Raw genomic sequence first — 20,194 nt, forward strand, 5'->3', positions numbered from 1 at the left:
AAAACGGGATTTTGATGTAAATTATGGTCTCTTAAATAATGTTTCCTTTACTTAGAGATCTATACTGAGATACAAAGGCAGCTCAATAATACAAACATGGAATGTGTGTGTGTTTTCTACTTTCGTGTTAGGATATCTGACAGTGGAAAGATAGGTGTGTATGACAGATATAGAACAAAAGGATTCTATTTTGAGAATAATATATTATTTTCAATGATCTCATGGCTTTATCATGGTCTTGTACTAAGAGGCATCGTAGTTCATTACGTAGTCTTGTGAGAATAAAATTATCTAAACGGTTAGGGTTTAGTTTATTTTTAGTTTCACTAGTATGAATTTCCTGCAATATTTTAGCTATAGAGGATTGTAGTATTTTTTTTTGGGTTTTTGTCCCTAGTTGTATAAGGATACCCCGCATGTATGCCTTGTGGGCATTCCATAATATTGAAGGGGAGATGTCTGCGGTGTTATTTATATAAACAAATGTATTCAGATTGTTAAATTCATGTTAAGTTCAAATGTTAAGTTTGAACTATGAAATAATCTACGCCAATCAGGTTTGCATTCGTCTCCATATGTTTACTCAGAATATACACCATACAGTGGCCGTACAACGGTTCACACCATCCTTCAATAGATGTGTGACACAGATTAAATTTGTTACAGAGTTTTTATAATACATAAATGGGCACAAGCCCAAGTTTACAGATTACACAAAGTTTCACAATATTGCACAAGATTTCATAATACAGTCTAATTACACATACGGTGACATTATAATGACGTCGAGTGAAAAGTTAGTCTGACAATTAAAAATGATTGATTGGGGGCTTTTTACATTTTACGGTAATAAGGGGCTTGTTTTCATAAACATCTCTTTCCAGGAATCTTATCATATCTTTGGAAGAACATTTCATGTTACACTTGACACATATTCATAATAAAGACAACATAACAGACTCAAGACTGAATTTCTAAAACTATGATTTTTAAATATATTCAGGGATTAAGAGGGGACTCTAGACTGCTATACTGAGTATGGATATATGAATATGTAATATAAAAGTCTTTAAGAGTCCTCCATATGTTCTCATCTCGACAAGATGCTTCATTAGTAGGGTATTATTAGCTGGAAGTTGGATCAATTTATTTTTGCAACGCCAGGCAGTTATACAAGATCTAACACGGTCGGCTCGCAACGTACAAGTAATGGCGGCATGTTATATCATGTATGGAAACTTCTAAAATGTTTAGTAATACCCCTCATCCACTATAAATAAATCTATTCTTAAATAAGATTGATGCCTAAATGAGAAGAAGGCATAGCCCCTCTCTTCTGCATGGAAACATCTCTATGCATCATATAAGTCCTCCCTGCGAAGAAACCCATCCAGGGTAGCCGGCCGGTCTCTGTGCAGAGTGGATGAAATCTAAAATAGCTGACCTAGAGGATAGGTCACGTCGTAATAATCTCAAAATAAGGGGGGGTCCCTGAAACAGTCTCGTTGGCTCAACTTCCCCACTTTGTCAGAGACCTTTTTAGTGTAGCGTCACCATGTAATGTTCTGGTACCTTTGGGTACCCTAATTACTCTTTCATAAGTGTATGCGCCCCACCATTCTCTTTTGGTAAGGTGCGCATACACCTTTAAGACTGATGCTGTCATCACTGAGCACCGGACTGATGGCTATTTAGATCGCCGGCTCTCACTCACATGTGTTCGTTCAAACTGCTTTGTGCCTTGATGCTAACCTGTCTTGAAGCTCACATGCTTGCAAGCATACCTCGCTGTCGGAACCACGCTGCGCTGATCCCTGTATCCCGCTACCGGATCATCCGCTCTTGCCGAACCTCTCCTCTGCTACATTGCTATTAGTGATAAGTACCCCACAGTGGAAACCTCTATAACCTTTATACTAAAGCTTACACTATCTAGCTCTGCATACTAAGGACTATTACTACATCTGCATTATCTAAGATTGCTAGCTCTTGAGCCTACTACCACCTGTTCTTGCACTGGGTTGATCTCTCTTGTATGTCCACCTGCTACTCTGTCATCTGCTACCATACATGATTGCTAAACCTATCTGCATCCCATCTGCTACTATCTTACTTTCAAGAACATTTCCTTTCAAGTGTCTGTCATCTACCATCTCTACCCAACCTGTCTCTTCAGCCTATCATCACTGTGTTACTATATACATAAGTCACTCTAGGAAACATCTTATTGAGTGTGTGTATTTACTTGCTGAATTGAGATCATCCACACATGATGAGTCATTGAGAGTTGGGATTGGTGTCTCAGCGTTTCTCTACATGACTACTGAAGTGGAATATTTCTGCAGCTGAAAATCCACATCATACATAAAACGCAGGAGCGTTAGAGCTCATCGCTGGATCGCCAGGATAAGGTAAGAGAAGCTCCGCCTCGCTGTCTGCACGCTCTGCCCATTGACCCCGAGCGTGACTCGGGGATACCGCTAATAGCAGAAAATTCCTACCCCGAGTCACGCTCAGGGATACCGCTAAGGCGGTTAATTTATTTATTTAATTTATTTACTAATTTTAGTAGTAGCGCGGGTTTTAACTACTTTAACACTAGCCACTGTGCTGCTACTGCGGCACAGTGGCTCGTTATCGTCTAGCGACGTAGACCTACGTCGCTAGACTCCGCGCTCACGCGCCGCCGGAGGCGCGCTCCCGCTGTTTTCGTTCACAGCGGGAGTCGGGCCAGGGGAGGAGCAGCGACGATCACCGCTGCTCTGACCCGATCGTCGGGGAATCTAGTTTGGAGATCCGCCCGCCTGTGTAAACAGAGCGGGCGGATCTCCTAAGTGACAGGGAGTGACAGATCGGAGTGTTCAGCATAGCTGGACATCCGATCTGTCCCTGTGTCACACAGTCACCCCCCCCCCCACACGTTAGTAAGCACCAGGCATACATTAACCCCTCCCTCTCCAATAAAATGAACCTCTTCCCTGCCAGTGTCATTTTTACAGTAACAGTGCATATTTATAGCACTGATTACTGCAGTAATGTCACTGGTACCCCCAAAAGTGTCAAAAATGTCAGTCAAGGGTCCAATCTGTCCGCGCAATGTCGCAGTCCCGCAAAAAAAATCGCAGATCGCCGCCATTACTCGTTAAAAAAAAAACACCAAAAATTACAGAAATCTTTCCCTTGGTTAGTAAACGCAATAACTTTTGCGCAAACCAATCAAAATAAGCTTATTGCAATTTTTTTTTACCAAACATGGGTAGCAGAAAACAAATTGCCCAGAAATTTTAAAAAAAATTGTTTTTTACATCTTTATTGGGGGGGAATTTCATATAAAAAAATGTTAAAAATATTGTTATTTTTTCAAAATAAACGCTCTTTTTTTGTTTATAGCGCAAAAAGTAAAAATTGCACAGGTGATCAAATACCACCAAAAGAAAGCCCTGTTTGTGGGAAAAAAAGGATGTAAATTTCGTTTGGGTATGGTGTCGCATGACCGCGCAATTGTCAGTTAAAGTCGCACAGCGCCGAATCGCAAAAAGTGGCCCAGACGTAAGACAGCAAAATGCTCCGGTGGTAAAGTGGTTAATCTAATTTAATACACGTTAAAAAGATTGTGAAGGCGCCCAGCCCTGATTAAAAGATGTTAAAACCTGCTGCCCTTTTAATTGTTAACTAAACAATAAATAGGTAATTAATATGTGGTAAAAAGGCGCTGGTAATCTTTAAAGTGCTGTGTATGGATACTTATAAAATAATTATATATGAGTCCAAGTCGATTCAAGCAATTGAATTGATAACGCTTTTGCATGAATTGACTTGGACTCATATATAATTATTTATAAAGCACTTTCATCACTTTAACAATATAATTATTTATAAAGCACTTATATCACTTTAATACTTTAAAGATGTGAGCACAATAGCTATTGATTTAATTTATGCACCAGGTTATTGACCCCTTGTGGATGCACAAATAAGCACTGGTTCAAAAAGTTTTTGATAATTATTTGCACGGAAATTTGATAGCACTTGCACTTTAATAATTATTTAAGGTATATTGCAATATTTAAGTCTTTTATACTTTGTGTTAAATATTTTAAGTTTTATAAGTATCCATACACAGCACTTTAAAGATTACCAGCGCCTTTTTACCACATATTAATTACCAATTTAATACACGTATATGAAAATCAGCCCATTGGACACTTGGAAGTCGCATGCATCAAAATATTTGACAAACCATCCGGAGAGTGTAGAGATTTTATTCATCAAGGTTTTTTTAATCCACAGGAATGTTACATTGTGGCAGAGATGGGAACATTGTGGTTTATTCCTCCGCAGGATTCATGACCGTCCCCATGAAAAGAGCGGTGTCGGTATCTTTCAAAAACTGGTAGAAAATAAATGGACTATCAATGGGCATGAATGGGTGTAGTTCCAATGCAGTCATACGTTTGCCGCGGGCTGCGGCGGCCACTGTCCCTTTTTCATCCACATTTATTACAGCCTGGTGCATGGCCTGAAATATAATAACAGACATGATAACGTCAGCAAATAATCAGCAAACACAACCCGCTCAGCTGTAGTTATATAAGATTATTGGTGTCGGGGTAATGGGAATTTCTAATCAGTACAAAAAAAGACCATGAAGTGTATTGTATATAGAATTGTGTTTTTTAATGTTTTTTAAATGTATTTTAATAATTTTTACCATTACTTTTACTTACTGTTGGTAAGACCAGTGTTTCTCAACCAAGGTGCCATGAGCTTGGGACCCGGTTTGCCCTGGATCAGAACTATGAGTTGCAGTGATGTGGACGAGTTGGTCCTCAGCACCATGACAACAATGACGCTCTGGATCCAGGACGCATCATGTCATTCATTGCTATGATGATGGCACCATGGCGATGCATGACTCTGGGGGTGCATGCAGGGCTGCCCCCAATATTCAGCAGAATTATGAAGTCCACCTACTTCAGAACCTCCTCCGCTTTCTCTCCTCTGCCATGCTGCTTAAGCCAAAAAGTAGGGCTCAGATGTGAAAAGGGGACTGTGTGGTTGTGGGGCTCTGTGATGGAGGCACTTTGTGGTGATGGGGTACTCGTGTATAGGGAACTCTGATGTACAGGAGCAACTCTGATGTACTTTCATGATGTGAAGGAGGACCTCTGATGTGATGGGGGGCCTCTGATGTGATGGGGGCCCTCTGATGTGATGGGGGGCCTCTGATGTAATGGGGGGGCCATCTGTTGTGAAGGGGAATCTCTGATGTGATGAGGGATCTCTGATGTGATAGAGACCTTCCGATATGATGGGGGCCCTCTGATGTGATGGGGGCCCTCTGATGTGATGGGGGACCCTCTGATGTGATCGGTGCCGTCTGATGTGATCGGTGCCGTCTGATGTGATGGGGCCCTCTGATGTGAAGGGGAAACTCTGATGTGATGGGGAATCTCTGATGTGATGGGGGGCGGGGGGGGGGGCTTCTGATGTGATGGAGGATCTCTGATGTGATGGGGGCCCTCACAGTAAGAAGCACGCCCCTAGGGACACACTTAACCCCTCCTTCTCTAATAAAGTTAACCCCTTCCCTGCCAGTGTCATTATTACAGTATCAGTTCATATATATAGCACTGATTACTGTAGTAATGTCACTGGTACCCCCAAAAGTGTCAAAAATGTCAGTCAAGGGTCCGATCTGTCCGCCGCAATGTCGCAGTCCCGCAAAAAAAATTGCAGATCGCCGCCATTACTGGTTAAAAAATAAAAAAATAAAAATGACAAAAATCTTTCCCTTAGTTAGTAAACGCAATAACTTTTGCGCATACCAATCAAAATACGCTTTTTGCGATTTTTTTTTACCAAGCATATGTAGCAGAAAACAAATTGGCCTAAAATGTTAAAAAAAAATTAGATTTTGTTTTGGGGAATTTCATATAAAAAAATGTGATAAATATTGTTATTTTTGCCAAATTGTCGCTTTTTTTTTGTTTATAGCGCATGATCAAAAAATCGCACAGGTGATCAAATACCACCAAAAGAAAGCTCTTTTTGTGGGGAAAAAAGGACGTCAATTTCATTTGGGTACAGCGTCGCACGACCGCGCAATTGTCTGCAAAAAGTCACGCAGTGCCGAATCACAAAATAGGCCCTGGTCAGGAAGGGAGTAAAATCTTCCGGGGCTTAAGTGGTTAGTTGCAACCAAGATTTGTTAATTTGCACACACAAAAAAGTGCACCAACAAGGGCGAGGTGAGGTTGTTGGTGCATGGATGACTGATTAACCTGAAGACATTGTTGACAAAGCGCTCCACTGCAATTTGGCTTCAGTCGCCATTCCTATCTTCAGGCTTGTGGATATTTCATCCTCTTCAGAGAAAATATAGAATTTACAACCAGGATTTTTGAAACATGAGTTAACTGGGCCGGTGCAATTGGAGACAGGTGTTTTTATCTTTCATACGCAAACCTTAATGTACTACCAAAACAGAGAATAGAGTATGTGTAACTAAACACTATACCCCTGAAGAAGCAGCAAAATATAGCTTTGAAACGCGTTGGGTGTTACGCTGCACTACCGCATCTTCACTCTCGTATTGTTGTGTCATAATCTATGGTTTGGGTCTTTCATTTATAATTTTGTATTTTGTGATTAATTATTTCTATATAGTTTAACTTTGTATCAAAAAAATGTAATTTGTTATGAAAAATACTGTACTTTGTATACTCTACTGAGTGCCTTAAAAGTCCCAAACTCATAGGAGAATCCATTTCCATTTCGTTGCTATGGATGTGGCACGTTTACTAGAGATCCTCATGCTGAGAATCCTGTTCATATTAGAGGATAGTAGGTCAGAGGTGACACCATATTTATGGGCCAAATATAAACTCAATACGGGAAATATGAATAGAATGGACTCTTACCGATCCCACTGTAAGCCCAAAATCGTGAGTTATTCCAGAGAAGTCTGCAGCATCAGTGAAAGGGGTTGTGATGCCAAGTTTAGGTAACTCTTCCTTTAGGTTTATTTTGGAGTTAACATTAAATTTGGGTACAGAAATTTCAATGGTCCTATTAAAAAAACAAAAAAAAAAAAAACAAAACAAAAAAACAACAAAGCTTATTATGAGAACTGGAAAATAGTAATATCTGCAACAATGATTGGGATAAAAAAGGAAAACTTCAACCACCTTCTCTATCCACCCCTACTGTAGCTTAGACACCCTTATATCTGTTGATCAAAAAAAAAATGTAGATCCATACATAACATGCAATGAGAGGGTTATAAACTGAATGGATTATTTAGGTAAGCCCTCACCCTATAATTGTTGCTGATACATCAATGGCTAGCCACATGCATTAGAATCGGATTGTACAACCTCTGCACAATCTTCTATAGATTTCATGTCCAGTTTCAGATTTACTTTTTCCACTTTCAGGCACTGTACAGGAATTGGACTTTAAGAACAACGATGTACCCAAACAAGCCATTCAATCTATTACCAATTTATAACTTTCCTCACAACATTTTTGGTAGATCTAAAAGAGATTATATAATTACATTGTTTTATTTTTTATTTTTTTCAATAAAAAGCTTTTATTGAAAATTAAATACAAACATTACATCGTACAAATTACATTGTAACATGCAAGTCCAGCTTTAATGAAGAAACCTGTCAAAATATTAAAACCACGAGGGCTGTCGTTTCCGACCTCTATTTCCGACAGTGCCAGTTACCTGAGTGTCATAATGATCTAATGGCATCAAAACTGTAAGTCATGCTGGTGGGCAGCTTAGCTAAAAAATCTGTGCTATAAACTATAAATCGTAATAATTTTGGTTTCATGGCAGAGCCCTGGAGCATCGAGAACACTTCAGAACCTGCAGTTTGGACCTTGCCCTTGCCTTTCTTCCTGCCGGCATTTGTCCTGCTTCCTACCTCCCCTTTGTTCTACCTTCTCCATGCTTGTGTCATATCCTGCCTGGCCTTGTTTAACCTTCTGCCTGCCTTTATCCTGCCTCCCGTCTGCCCTTTTCCCACCTTCTGTCTGCCTATGTCATGCCTGCTGCCTGCCTTTGACCTGTCTCCTGCCTGTCCTTGTCTCACCTTCTGCCTGCCTATGTCATGCCGGCTGCCTGCCTTTGACCTGTCTCCTGCCTGCCCTTGTTCAACCTTTTGCCTGCTTTTATCCTGCTTCCTGCCTGCCCATTTTCAACCTTCTGCCTGTCTTGTATCCTACCTCATGCCTGCCCTTTTCCCACCTTCTGCCTACCTATGTCATGCCTGCTGCCTGCATTTGACCTGCCCCTGCCTGTCCTTGTTTCACCTTTTGCCTGCCTTTATCCTGTCTCCCGTCTGCCCTTTTCCCACCTTCTGCCTGCCTATGTCATGCCTGCTGCCTGCATTTGACCTGCCCCCTGCCTGTCCTTGTTTCACCTTCTGCCTACCTTTGTCCTTCCTCTTGCTTTTCCTTGTTCATCCTTCTGCCTGCCTTTCTTCTTCCTCCTGTATTCTTTTTTTCCACCTCCTTCCTGGTTTTGTTCTCCTTCCTCTCTGACCTTGTCCAGCCTTCTATGTCATAGCTGCTGCCTGCCTTTGACCTGCCTCCTACCTGCCCTTGTCCAAACCTTATGCCAGCCTATGTCATGCCTCCTGCCTGCCATTGTTCAACCTTCTACATGCATCTCTCCTGCCTGTCCTTTTTCCACCTCCTGCCTCCCTTTGACCTTCTTCTTGTCTGCCCTTTTCCCACCTCCTGCCTGCCCTTGTCCTGCCTCCTGCCTACCATTTGGGCTACTAGTCAGCATCACAGCACTGCTGGCCCCTGTCTTGGGCTTTCTTTCTCCTGTAAGCTAAAATGAGTATATACGTGATCCCATCCTTTTTTGGGGAAGACACACCCACAGCAATTTCCCTTTCCACTTTCAGCTGGCAAATGGCCCGTCAGAAAATAGATACATGTAATGCAATAATATAATAATGATTTTACATTTGAATATACAGGTAAACTAAGTTTAGGGTTTTCTTCTCTTACGATTTACTCCATGATGTCCTCCATCGTTGTATGGTCTCAGCAGACAATCCTTGCTCTACTTCATGGATCTTGCCTGAGTCGGCCATGGCGATAATCATGGATACGTTATGCTTGCATGGAAGCTCCACCACTGTACAAGGAAGCTCTGTGTCACGGTAAGTGTTGTACTGTCCTGTGCGATGCATCATTGGAATATCCACCATTGTGTTCTTATCAACATTGAACTTTCTGGTTCTTGTAAGAGCTGCATTAAAAGTATTCTGCCATTCTCCTAATAACATAAAAATGAGTTTTAAACCCAATAAGATCTCTGGTTAATGGATAAAAAATCTCACACAATTATTAGATTTGATGCCACATATAAAACATGCTTGGTGGCATGAAAGCGAATGTCTTGAAAAAAACAAATGCAATATATCCCAACAATACACGCACATTTCCCATGTTTTGTCTCTTTAACCTCTTGCCGACCAGCTGCCGCATTTTTACAGCGGCAGGTAAGCTCTATTACGCAAAACTACTGTACGTACCTGTACGTCGATTCGCGTAATAGAGAGTGAGGGCAAATGCGTGCCGCTGGGGCCGTGCGCGCACTGATTGGCCAGAGGGGGAGCCAATCAGCGGGTCCAGCGGATGCGATGTCCGCTGGCGCCCACGATCACTTCCCATAGAGACAGAATGGTGGTGAACAACAAAGATGAAAACAGGGATCCTGTGTTCCTGCTATTTAGGAACCCAGATCTCTATGCTCATCTAGTGAGTCCTACCCCCACACAGTTAGAAAGCACGCCCTAGGGACACACTTAACCCTTTGATTTCCCCTGGTGTTAACTCCTTCCCTGCCAGTGTCATTAGTATGTAACAGTGCAATTGTTAGCACTGATTACTGTAATAATGTCACTGGTCCCCTCAAAAGTGTCAGTTAGGTGTCCGCTCTGTCCGCCACAATGTCGCAGTCGATTCTAGGACAATATTCCCCTGGACAATATCCCCCGGGAAACATCCCCCTGGACATAATCCCCCCTGGACAACATCCCCCTGGACAATATCCTCCCTGGATAATATCCTCCTAGACAATATCCCCCCTCAAACCCTAACCCTAACCATAACCCTAACCCTAACTCTAACCCTATGTCCAGGGGGATGTTTTCCGGGGGGATATTGTCCCGGGGGATATTGCCCGGGGGATAATGTCCGGGGGGATATTGTCCTGATATCCCGCCACAATGTCGCAGTCCCACTAAAACTCACTGATTGCCGCCATTACTAGTAAAAAAATAAATAAAAAAAATAAAAATGACATCAATTTATCCCCTAGTTTGTAGACATGATAAATTTTGCGTAAACCAACCAATATACATTTATTGGGATTTTTTTTTTACTAAAAATATGTAGCAGAATACAAATTGGCCCAAACTCATGAAAAAATTAGATTTTTAATTGTTTTTATTGGCTGTGTTTTATAGCAGAAAGTAAAAAAAAATATATATATATTTTCAGAATTGTCGCTCTTATTTTGTTTATAGCACAAAAAATAAAAACCACAGAGGTGATCAAATACCACCAAAAGAAAGCTCTATTTGTGGGGAAAAAAGGACATCAATTTTATTTGGGTACATCGTCGCACGACTGCGCAATTGTCAGTTAAAGTAGCGCAGTGTCGTATCGCAAAAAAAGACCTGGTCATAAAAGTGATTCAGTAAATAAGCCAAAGGTTGGTTACAACTGGTTGCGAGTTGGGATCAAGCAGGAGCATAGTCGAGGAACATGCCGAAGGTCTGCAATAAGTTGAAGTGAAGATACGAATGGCAGAAGGAGAGACAAGTGCAAGATATTAGCTGAGAGAGAGCTCAATAATCTGGCAAACAGGAAGTGCAAGGGCATGGTTTAAATAGGAAGTTCATGGGAGGAGCAAAGGGTTCAAGATTCAAGACAAACGAGATACAAGGCAAGGTTGTGTTAAGAGATCAGGTAGGGAATTACCCAGTGGCTCAGGAAGAAGAGGCATTACCAGACACAGCAGAGGTTGGACTTGGATCCTGACGCCCAAGGTGATTGAGGAAATCCTTTGGTGCAGGGAAGCTGCCTACCTATCATCCATATATCCTGACAGGGATGCAATTAACATAACATTGACACTAATTTGAATACAGAAGTGTCAACCATTTTTGTCTCAAGGTTGTAGCACCATTAATCTACTCTATCCCAAGCAGTGTTTTCTGCCTTGTTCAGTTCAACATTAATGGACTACAGAACATCTCCTCCTTCCTTATCTCCATTAAATAAGGGAATGTGTTTTGCTATCTAGCAGGGGAGAACCGGTAGAGCTGACAACCTTGGTAGCAACCTAAATGTAATTATTTACTCCAGATGCCAATGCCTTACCCTTAAAAAGAGCAAAGTTGACCATGGCTAAGTTAGTATCTGCAGAAAACTCTGTGATAAGTTCCTTAATTTTTCCTTCAGTTTTATTCTTCACATATTCATTTACTTCTTTTTTAGCCTCTTGTGGGTCATTAAAATTGATCTTCCTAATTTCAGCATGGTAAAGATTTTTCAAATCATCTTCAAAGTTTTTCAGCAAGGTCAGCGTCTGAGGTACAAAAAGGGCATTGCCGATGTTCACTTGAAGGCTGCTTTTTGGTTCATTCAGCAGTTGGAGAAGAGTGGAATACGCCTGATGGACCTCACTTTCCGTGCTATTCGTGTTGTTCAGGCTCAAACCTTCCAAGATTTCCTGGTGAGCCTTTGATTGTGCGCCCAACAACAGAATGGAAAAAGCAGAAGAAATACTGAAAGGTGAGAAAACAACATTTTTGGGTGGGGAATTCTTGCCCTCAGAAGACATGGAGGTCAGTTGCTTGAAGAAATTGAAGGCGAATTTAGTATTTCCTTTTACTGCCTCTTTTAGGACTTGGGCTTTCTTTCCACGTTCATGGGACTCTTCAGTTTTTTGGCCATCTGAAGCAGTTATGACCGGGGTGAGCAAAAGCAAAATTAGGAGGAACTTCATGTCTTCTCAGTATAGACGCTCACCTGCAGGTAATGACAATGTGTTAGTTGAGTCTTTGTTTCCAATCCCTGATAAAAACTAAAGTAACATGGCATGAGACTGAGACAAACATCAACGTGTAGGCATTAAAATGTACATACAGGATGTCTGAGAAAAATGAGTAAAAAAATCTCTACATCTTTGAAATACATCCAAATTCCTTAATTTTGTGCCACTTTAAATGCTGCAAATTCAATAAAATTGTTAATCTGCCAGAAATGTAATGAGCTTCGAGCTTCAGTGCTGCCTCTTCTGCACTCAAATCCCAAGAAATGTTTGCATCCCTTTCCAGGTCTCACCTACTGAACTGCAGGACACCTCCTCCATAGGTTATGGAGATTGGGGGGGGGGATGTCTGTAGTCCAGCAAAGGGAAAGCTGACAACCTGATTTACATTTGTAAATCGCAGAAGTAAGGTCTTGTTTGTACCCCACACTTGCCGTTCACGGTTCTTCATTTAACCCAACAGTCTTTAGTAACCACTTCAAGACCGGGCCTATTTATGACATTTGTTGCTTACAAGTAAAAATCAGAAAATTACTTAGACCTAGTGATCGACCGATATTGTTTTTTAATATTGCTGATGCCGATACCGATATTTTGGTCATCGCGTATCGGTATCAGCCGATATTGGCCGATATTTTTGTACATTTACTTGACAGGTACTCTTGTGGAGGGATTTGAGTGTCTAAAAGACCCCAAACCCCTCCTATGTACTTAAAAGCATTCAAAACGCCAAGTTTAGCTGTTTTGAATGCTGCCATTTTTTTTAAATTCGGCACAGAGTACCCGGAAGTGAGGTCATGATATCACTTCCGGGTTTTTGGATAGAGATCCGATCAGAGCCGAATGCGGCTTTGATCGGGTCTTTGGCGGCCGTGCAGGCTGGTTGCCTGGGACTCCTGGTGGGACAGGAGACGCGGGCAAGTCGCGGGGGGGGGGCGTCACCTCCCACTCCTTGTAATGACAGCTGAGCGGCTTCTCAACCGCATTGGTTATCATTACAAAACATTACATTACATATATTACATTGTCATTACATTATAAATAATGTGCAAAAATATAGTGCAATAAACAAGTCCAAGGGCAAGTGTAATGTGCATAAAGGAAAAAAGAAAAGTCCACTATTAGACCGAAATATAATCTGTACTCCTCTGTAGGTGCACTCCTTGGCAGTGCCCAGTGCCAAAAGTATTAGTGGTGACACCCTCCGTGTTCAGTGAGATGGGGAAGTAATTCAAACTCACCAGAAGATGTTGATCCCTGTGACCTTATGCAGTGGTGTAGCGGGGGCTGTCAGTGCCCGGGGCAAGGTAAAATATTTTGCGCCTCCTACACAAATCTACAAGACCACTACACAGACCACTACACTGACACCTACACTGACCTAGCTGACCACTACAGAGACCTACCTTATTCCAACACTGACCTACCTGATTACTATACTGACACCTACACTGACCCCCCCCCCCCCCCACTGACACCTACACTGACCCCCCCATTCACTGACACCTACACTGACCCCCCCATACACTGACCCCTTCACTGACACCTACACTGACCCCCCTTCACTGACACCCCCTACACTGACACCCCCTACATTGACCCCCCCCCATACACTAACACCTACACGGACCTCCCTTACACTGACACCCCCCTATGCTGACACCCTCTACATTCCCTTTTACACTGACCCCCCTACACTTACCCCCCTACACTGACACCGACACTGACCCCCATACACTGATACCTATACTGACCCCCCCTACACTGACCCCCCCATACACTGACACCTACACTGACCCCCTCACTGGCACAGACACTGACTCCCACATACACTGACCCCTACACTGACACCTATACTGACCCCCCACACACACTAACCCCCCCCTACACTGACCTCCCTACACTAACCCCCCCCCCCACACTGACCCCCCTACATTTCCACATACACATACATACAATGCCACCCACTACATTTCCACATACACTGACCCCCCCCCTCACACTGACCCCCCATACACTGACCCCTACACTGACACTTGTACTGACACCCCCATACACTGACCCCTACACTGACACCTATACTGACCCCCCTACACTGACCTCCCTACACTAACCCCCCCCCCATACACTGACACCTACACTGACCCCCCTACACTGACACATACACTGACCCCCCCTACATTTCCACATACACTGGCCCCCCCTACACTGATCCCCCTACACTGACACATACACTGACCCCCCCTACATTTCCACATACACTGGCCCCCCCCTACACTGATCCCCCTACACTGACCCCTACACTAACACCTATACTGACACCCCTACACTGACACATACACTGCCCCCCCAATACACCTACCCCCCCTACATTTCCACATACACTAATCCCCCCTACACTGACCCCACTACACTGACACCTACACTGACACCCCCATACACTGACACCCCCATACACTGACACCTACACTTAACCCCCCCCCCATACACTGACACCTACACTGACACCCCCATACACTGACACCCCCATACACAGACACCTACACTGACCCCCCACCCCATGTCCACTTCCCTGGGTCCCCAGGCAGCACATCACTTACCTTGTTCTGTGTCCAGACACTGGCGACTCGAGGAGGCGATCCGAAGCGGAGAGACAGCGTGTCGCTTCCTCTGGCTCCTCCTCTCACAGGCGGAATGCACTTGATATCACTCCGCCTGTGAGCCGGGACTACCGAGGAAATAGCGGCTCCCTTCTCAGTCATAACGGCTGAGCTCGCCTCTGACAATGCCGTCCTCAGCCCTGCCGGGATATCGCCCTGTGCTCATCCCTTGACCAATTGTTTCTGCACTTTTTGCACATTTGTTTGCACTTTTTGCACATATTTGTGAATTTTTATATTATTGCGTTATCTCACATTGCATTAATTTGTACTATGGCATATTGATTCTTATCTGTCTATATCATATAGTGCGCATTTGCATTTTATTGCACAATTTTTTGGTCATATTTGCCTTTGTGCAACTTTATACTTACTATACCATTACTATCTGCCAATTTCTGTCCAATACCTATCATTAATTTACTTACCTGCGGCAGCGCTATCTACCTCACCTTCCCTTAATTTTATTTAGTATTTCTCATCTGAGTCATAGTTTGAGGTGGGCAGTCTCAATAGATAGATAGATAGATAGATAGATAGATAGATAGATAGATAGATAGATAGATAGATAGATAGATAGATAGATAGATAGATAGATAGATAGATAGATAGATAGATAGATAGATAGATAGATAGATAGATAGATAGATAGATAGATAGATAGATAGATAGATAGATAGATAGATAGATAGATAGATAGATAGATAGATAGAACAATAAAAGTGCAGGAAAGGGCACTGGGGGGCAAACTAAGGTCAATTTATTCTATTTAGTAATGTAATCCAATAGGATTACAATATATCAGTGTGTTTGTGTGTTTTACTTTTTGAATTTGCCACCATTTCCACCCCCCTGCGGCGCAAAGCTCGTAGAGAATGGAAGCTTGGGCACATAGCATATGGCGGAAGATCCAGCCACCGTACACTGCTAGAATACATCGCGGGATCCTGGGGACAAGGTACCGTATTTATCGGCGTATAACACGCACTTTTTCCTCCTAAAAATGGAGGAAAAAGTTGCTGTGCGTGTTATACGCCGATATAAAAAAAAAATCTCCATAAAGCAGTGCCGAGAGGTAGAAGGGGGCGGGCGGCGCAGAGGAGAAGGAAGGACGCGCTGTCATCGGAAGTCCCGCCTCCTATGCCGACGTCAATCATAGGCGCCGGGACTTCCGATGAGAGCGCATCCTTCCTTCTCCTCTGCGCCGCCCGCCCCCTTCTACCTCTCGGCACTGCTTTATGGAGATTTTTAGTGATGTGTATAGTGGCGCTGGCGAGGCTGCAATTATGGGCGCTGGCGAAGGCTAAATGTATGGGCACTGGCAAAGGCTAAATGTATGGGCACTGGCAAAGGGTAAATGTATGGGCACTGGCAAAGGCTTAATGTATGGGCACTGGCAAAGGCTAAATGTATGGGCACTGGCAAAGGCTTAATGTATGGGCACTGGCAAAGGCTAAATGTATGGGCACTGGCAAAGGCTAAATGTATGGGCACTGGCAAAGGCTTAATGTATGGGCACTGGCAAAGGCTAAATGTATGGGCACTGGCAAAGGCTAAATGTATGGGCACTGGCAAAGGCTTAATGTATGGGCACTGGCAAAGGCGGCATGTATGGGCACTGGCAAAGGCGGCATGTATGGGCACTGGTGAAGGCTACATGTATGGGCACTGGCGAAGGCTGCATGTATGGGCACTGGCGATGGCAAGGCTGCAATTATGGGCGCTGATGAGGCTGCATGTATGGGCACTGCACTGGCGAGGCTGCATTAAAGGACACTGCGCTGATGAGGCTGCATTTGTGGGCACTGGTAAGACTACATTTAATTTAAAAAAAATGTTCTGAGTTTAAAGCTGTTTATTTTAAATTTCAGCTTTTTTCCTGAAATTTCTGCCCTAAAATTTTGGTGCGTGTTATACGCCGATAAATACGGTAAGTAACCTCTTCCAGGATCCAGCGATTTCTCCCTGGTGGTACCCCGAGTGGGGCTCGGGGTTACCGCTAATGGCACAGAAATTCCACCCCGAGCCACACTCGGGAATACCGCCAGGGAGGTTAAGATATGGCCTAGTGGTCGTTTCCAAAGTTTCTACTGGTAGTCGGTTAAAGGAGCGCCCAAAATCAGCAATAAGAATCCCACTTTGATCAAAAGATTGTCGTTTTATTGGTAGCAGAACATGTTAAAGCCAGCAGATTTCGGGGGAACAGAGACTCCCCCTTCTTCAGGGCGTAAATGTTGCTATTCGGATCTAAGTAAGCTTAATCACCTGCCAGATCCAAACCCCACCCACCAGCTGTATTTCATTTTCACTGGTGCCAATGATCATGGTTTTGCTGTCGGTTGTAGATCCGATTAGCAACATTTACGCCCTAAAGTAGGGGAACTCTGTTCCCCCGAAACTCGTTGGCTTTAACATGTTCTGCTACCAATAAAACGACAATCTTTTGATCAGAGTGGGATTCTTATTGCTGATTTTGGGCACTCCTTTCACCGACTGCCACTGACATGGGGCATTTTTTTCCTTCCAGTGACATCACCCAAGCAGGGGCATTTTTCCTTCCAGTGATACCACCTACACAGTGACATTTTTCCTTCTTGTGACCTTCAGATGCAGGGACATTTTCCTTCCATTGACTTTTTATTCCTCACCAGTTATTTTCCACTGTTTTTCGTCAGCCCCCAATTTGTGCACTGATATTAAACTCTTCAGTTTGTTGCAGTGCACCACAACCATTGGCACTATTTTAGGACATGGCACAAACATTTCATATTTTTCAGTGCAGCTATTGGTCTTATCCTTTTCTTCACCAAGTGGGGACAGTTTCCCATTTCCCCCCTGGTCATTGGACTGACTATAGCGTCTTCACCATTGATTTTACTTAATAAAGTGGAAAAATCCTCCAAACATGTTGGCTGATTCTTCAGCACATGAATACCTTATGGGTAATTGGGGCAGATGTGGATTTTTTGGCACCTGCCTCTTTTAGCCCCAATCCCCTTGTCACGGTCAGGGGAAAGGCTTGGAGACCAGAGCAAAGACCCTCCCACCAACCAGCAGGAATAAGCAAACAAGCAGGTCACCCTGGCAGATGACAAGGACTCAGCCAAGCTTCGGGGGTCTAAGCACTAACTGGTCTTCACCAGCACTCCTAAGATGGCCCCACGCGGAGGTGAGCAAGAAGGGTCCAGTAGAAGATGTAGTTAGATTGGGATTAAGCAGAAGCGTAGTCAGTAGTTGAGGAACAAGCCTCAAGGTCGGTAACAAATGCTAGTGAAGATACAGATGGAAGCAGGATTGACAAGAGCGATATATTGGCAGGGAAGAGCACAACAATATGGCAAACAGAAAGTGCAAAGGCACGGCTTAAATAAGAAGTTTATGGGAGGAGCAAAGAATCCAAGGTTTACAAGAAACAAGGTACAAGACAAGATTGTCTAAGGCAGGCATGTCCAACCTGCGGCCCGGGGGCCACATGCGGCCTGGAACCCCAGGCAATATGGCCCACTGCCCCTGACAATTTTTTTTTTTTCTGGAGAGGAAGGAAGTTGGGTCGGGGGCATGGCCACAGCGGCTTCCAACTAACGTAGGTAGAGGCTGCCTCAGAGGGGAGGGGAAGGGGGGGATGTGAGCATGTTCAGTGTTTCTGACTCCTACCACCATGACCACTTTAAATCACTGAAGTGGTCATGGTGGTTAGAGTGTTCCTTTAATATCTCTCAGAAGAAGTAAATCTCCGTATACTGATTCCATTTCATTTGATCATCCTCTAATTGTGTTAAATTAATGCGGGGGGTGCGGCCGGGCGGGAAGGGGCGCGGCGGCATTTTATTAATTATATATCTTAACTATAGTATAGATTTTATATGCGGCCCGAGAAAATTTCTCTACACTAAATGGGGCCCAGAGAAGCCAAAAGTTTGGACACCCATGGTCTAAGGAATCAGACAGGGAGCTGTTCAGCATCTCAAGTGGCTCAGCAAGAAGAGTTACTACCTGACAAAGCAGAGATCCCGGGTTCAGATCCAGGTCCTGACACCCCTCCTCCATCCAGTTAGGGGGGCACAGTTTTTCATCTTTGCACTGCCAGCACCTATAACTGCTTATATTCACTTTCTCATGACTTCCCAGACAATAGGAGGAAGAGCAGAAGCATGCTTTTGCCACCCCCAATAGAAACCCCATCAGGTTTTAGTGCTGTCTGCATCACCATTGGATAGATTCAGCCTCTTGATTTGTCCTGGTGACCATTGTAAAAATCCAACTTTTGGCAGTTGTCACCAGAACCGAATGGGAGGGAATAGCATCCAGTGGGGCAGAGAAGGATTGGGCCAGGGGGCAGGGGGGCAATTGCCCCCTGGGTTGCTCTGATGCCCTGTAAAAAAGGCTGCACCTCTTCTGCCAAAGACATGCCTAAAGGATTCCTGATGAAGAAAAGTAAAAAGTTCCCACTGCTGACCTACTGAGTGCGGGTTGAAGACAAGGATAGAGCGCAGACCTCCCCCCCCCCCCCCCCCACCCCCAGCATGGATGGTGTAAACTGTGTCTGAGCAGAGGCCGGTTTCATGCCCCACTGGAGACTCTCCTCCCCCAGCCAGCCCAGATTGAGCTGTCCCAGCTCCCCCAAACCACCCCTTGCTGGCCAGGTCGGGAACCCGGATTCAGCCGGTGAGAAGAGAGTACCTGGAGCAGGGCTTCAGCCTGGAATAGGGGGTCAGGAAGAGGACGGAAAGAGGGAGAGATGGAGCGGGCCGAGTCGCTGCACCATGGGCCTCTGGTTTGTATCTGCCCCCTGGGCCAAAAGTTGCCAGTCTGCCCCTGCAGTGGGGACACCTGATAACTATGAAGAAGTTTCTCCTGACTTTGGAGAGTCTTCTAACTATTTCACTGGGACAAGCAGTAAAGAGATATCTAACAATAGGATACAAAAATAAACATCTGAAGAGATCTATGGCTATTTTTTCAAAGAGATCCAAAACTAAAAAAAGCAAAAGATACCAAATACCCTGAACACAGTGTACATAGATTATTATCTCACTGACACATTCCAATATTAATATATTCAATGAAAAGAGTGCAATTGCTGGAGAAAGGTCCCATTAGACTTAGACCATCACCACCCCTCACCAGTACCAACCTGACGAGCCTTCTGCAGAGACAGAGCCTTCACAACTGCAGAGCCAGAGTCAGAAACAAATCCTATTTATGTATTTTTTGGTGCCAAAAGATTTCCCTGGCAACTCATAAAACGTCACCCCATGATTAAAAATTACATTTGCACCACACTGGATTGGGCATCAAACTTGATATTCATATGTTACAATTCCTTTACTCATCCCTGTTCCAGAAATAATTTCCATTTGGCCCAGTTCCTATTACGTTGTGTTCCTTGTGTGTTCCTAATGTCATCATAAAATATTAGGTCTGATTTATGAATCTAAAA

General features: G+C 43.8%; 1 protein-coding gene across 1 annotated transcript in view; it reads right to left on the reverse strand.

Annotated features, from left to right (window-relative positions):
- LOC309569514 (serine protease inhibitor A6-like) overlaps positions 1-19,984 on the reverse strand; it is a 109,963-nt gene extending 89,979 nt beyond the window's left edge. Inside the window, exons 1-2 of the mRNA XM_082275380.1 lie at positions 19,889-19,984; positions 11,422-12,072 (exon numbers count right to left, since the gene is read on the reverse strand). Coding sequence (XP_082131506.1) covers positions 11,422-12,049 — 628 coding nt within the window. The 5' untranslated portion in view covers positions 12,050-12,072; positions 19,889-19,984. The remainder of the gene's footprint in view (positions 1-11,421; positions 12,073-19,888) is intronic.
- Positions 19,985-20,194: the final 210 nt, after the last annotated feature.

The sequence above is a fragment of the Pelophylax lessonae genome (genome assembly GCF_965119305.1).
Source record: "Pelophylax lessonae genome assembly, chromosome: 13".
Lineage (NCBI taxonomy): Eukaryota > Metazoa > Chordata > Amphibia > Anura > Ranidae > Pelophylax > Pelophylax lessonae.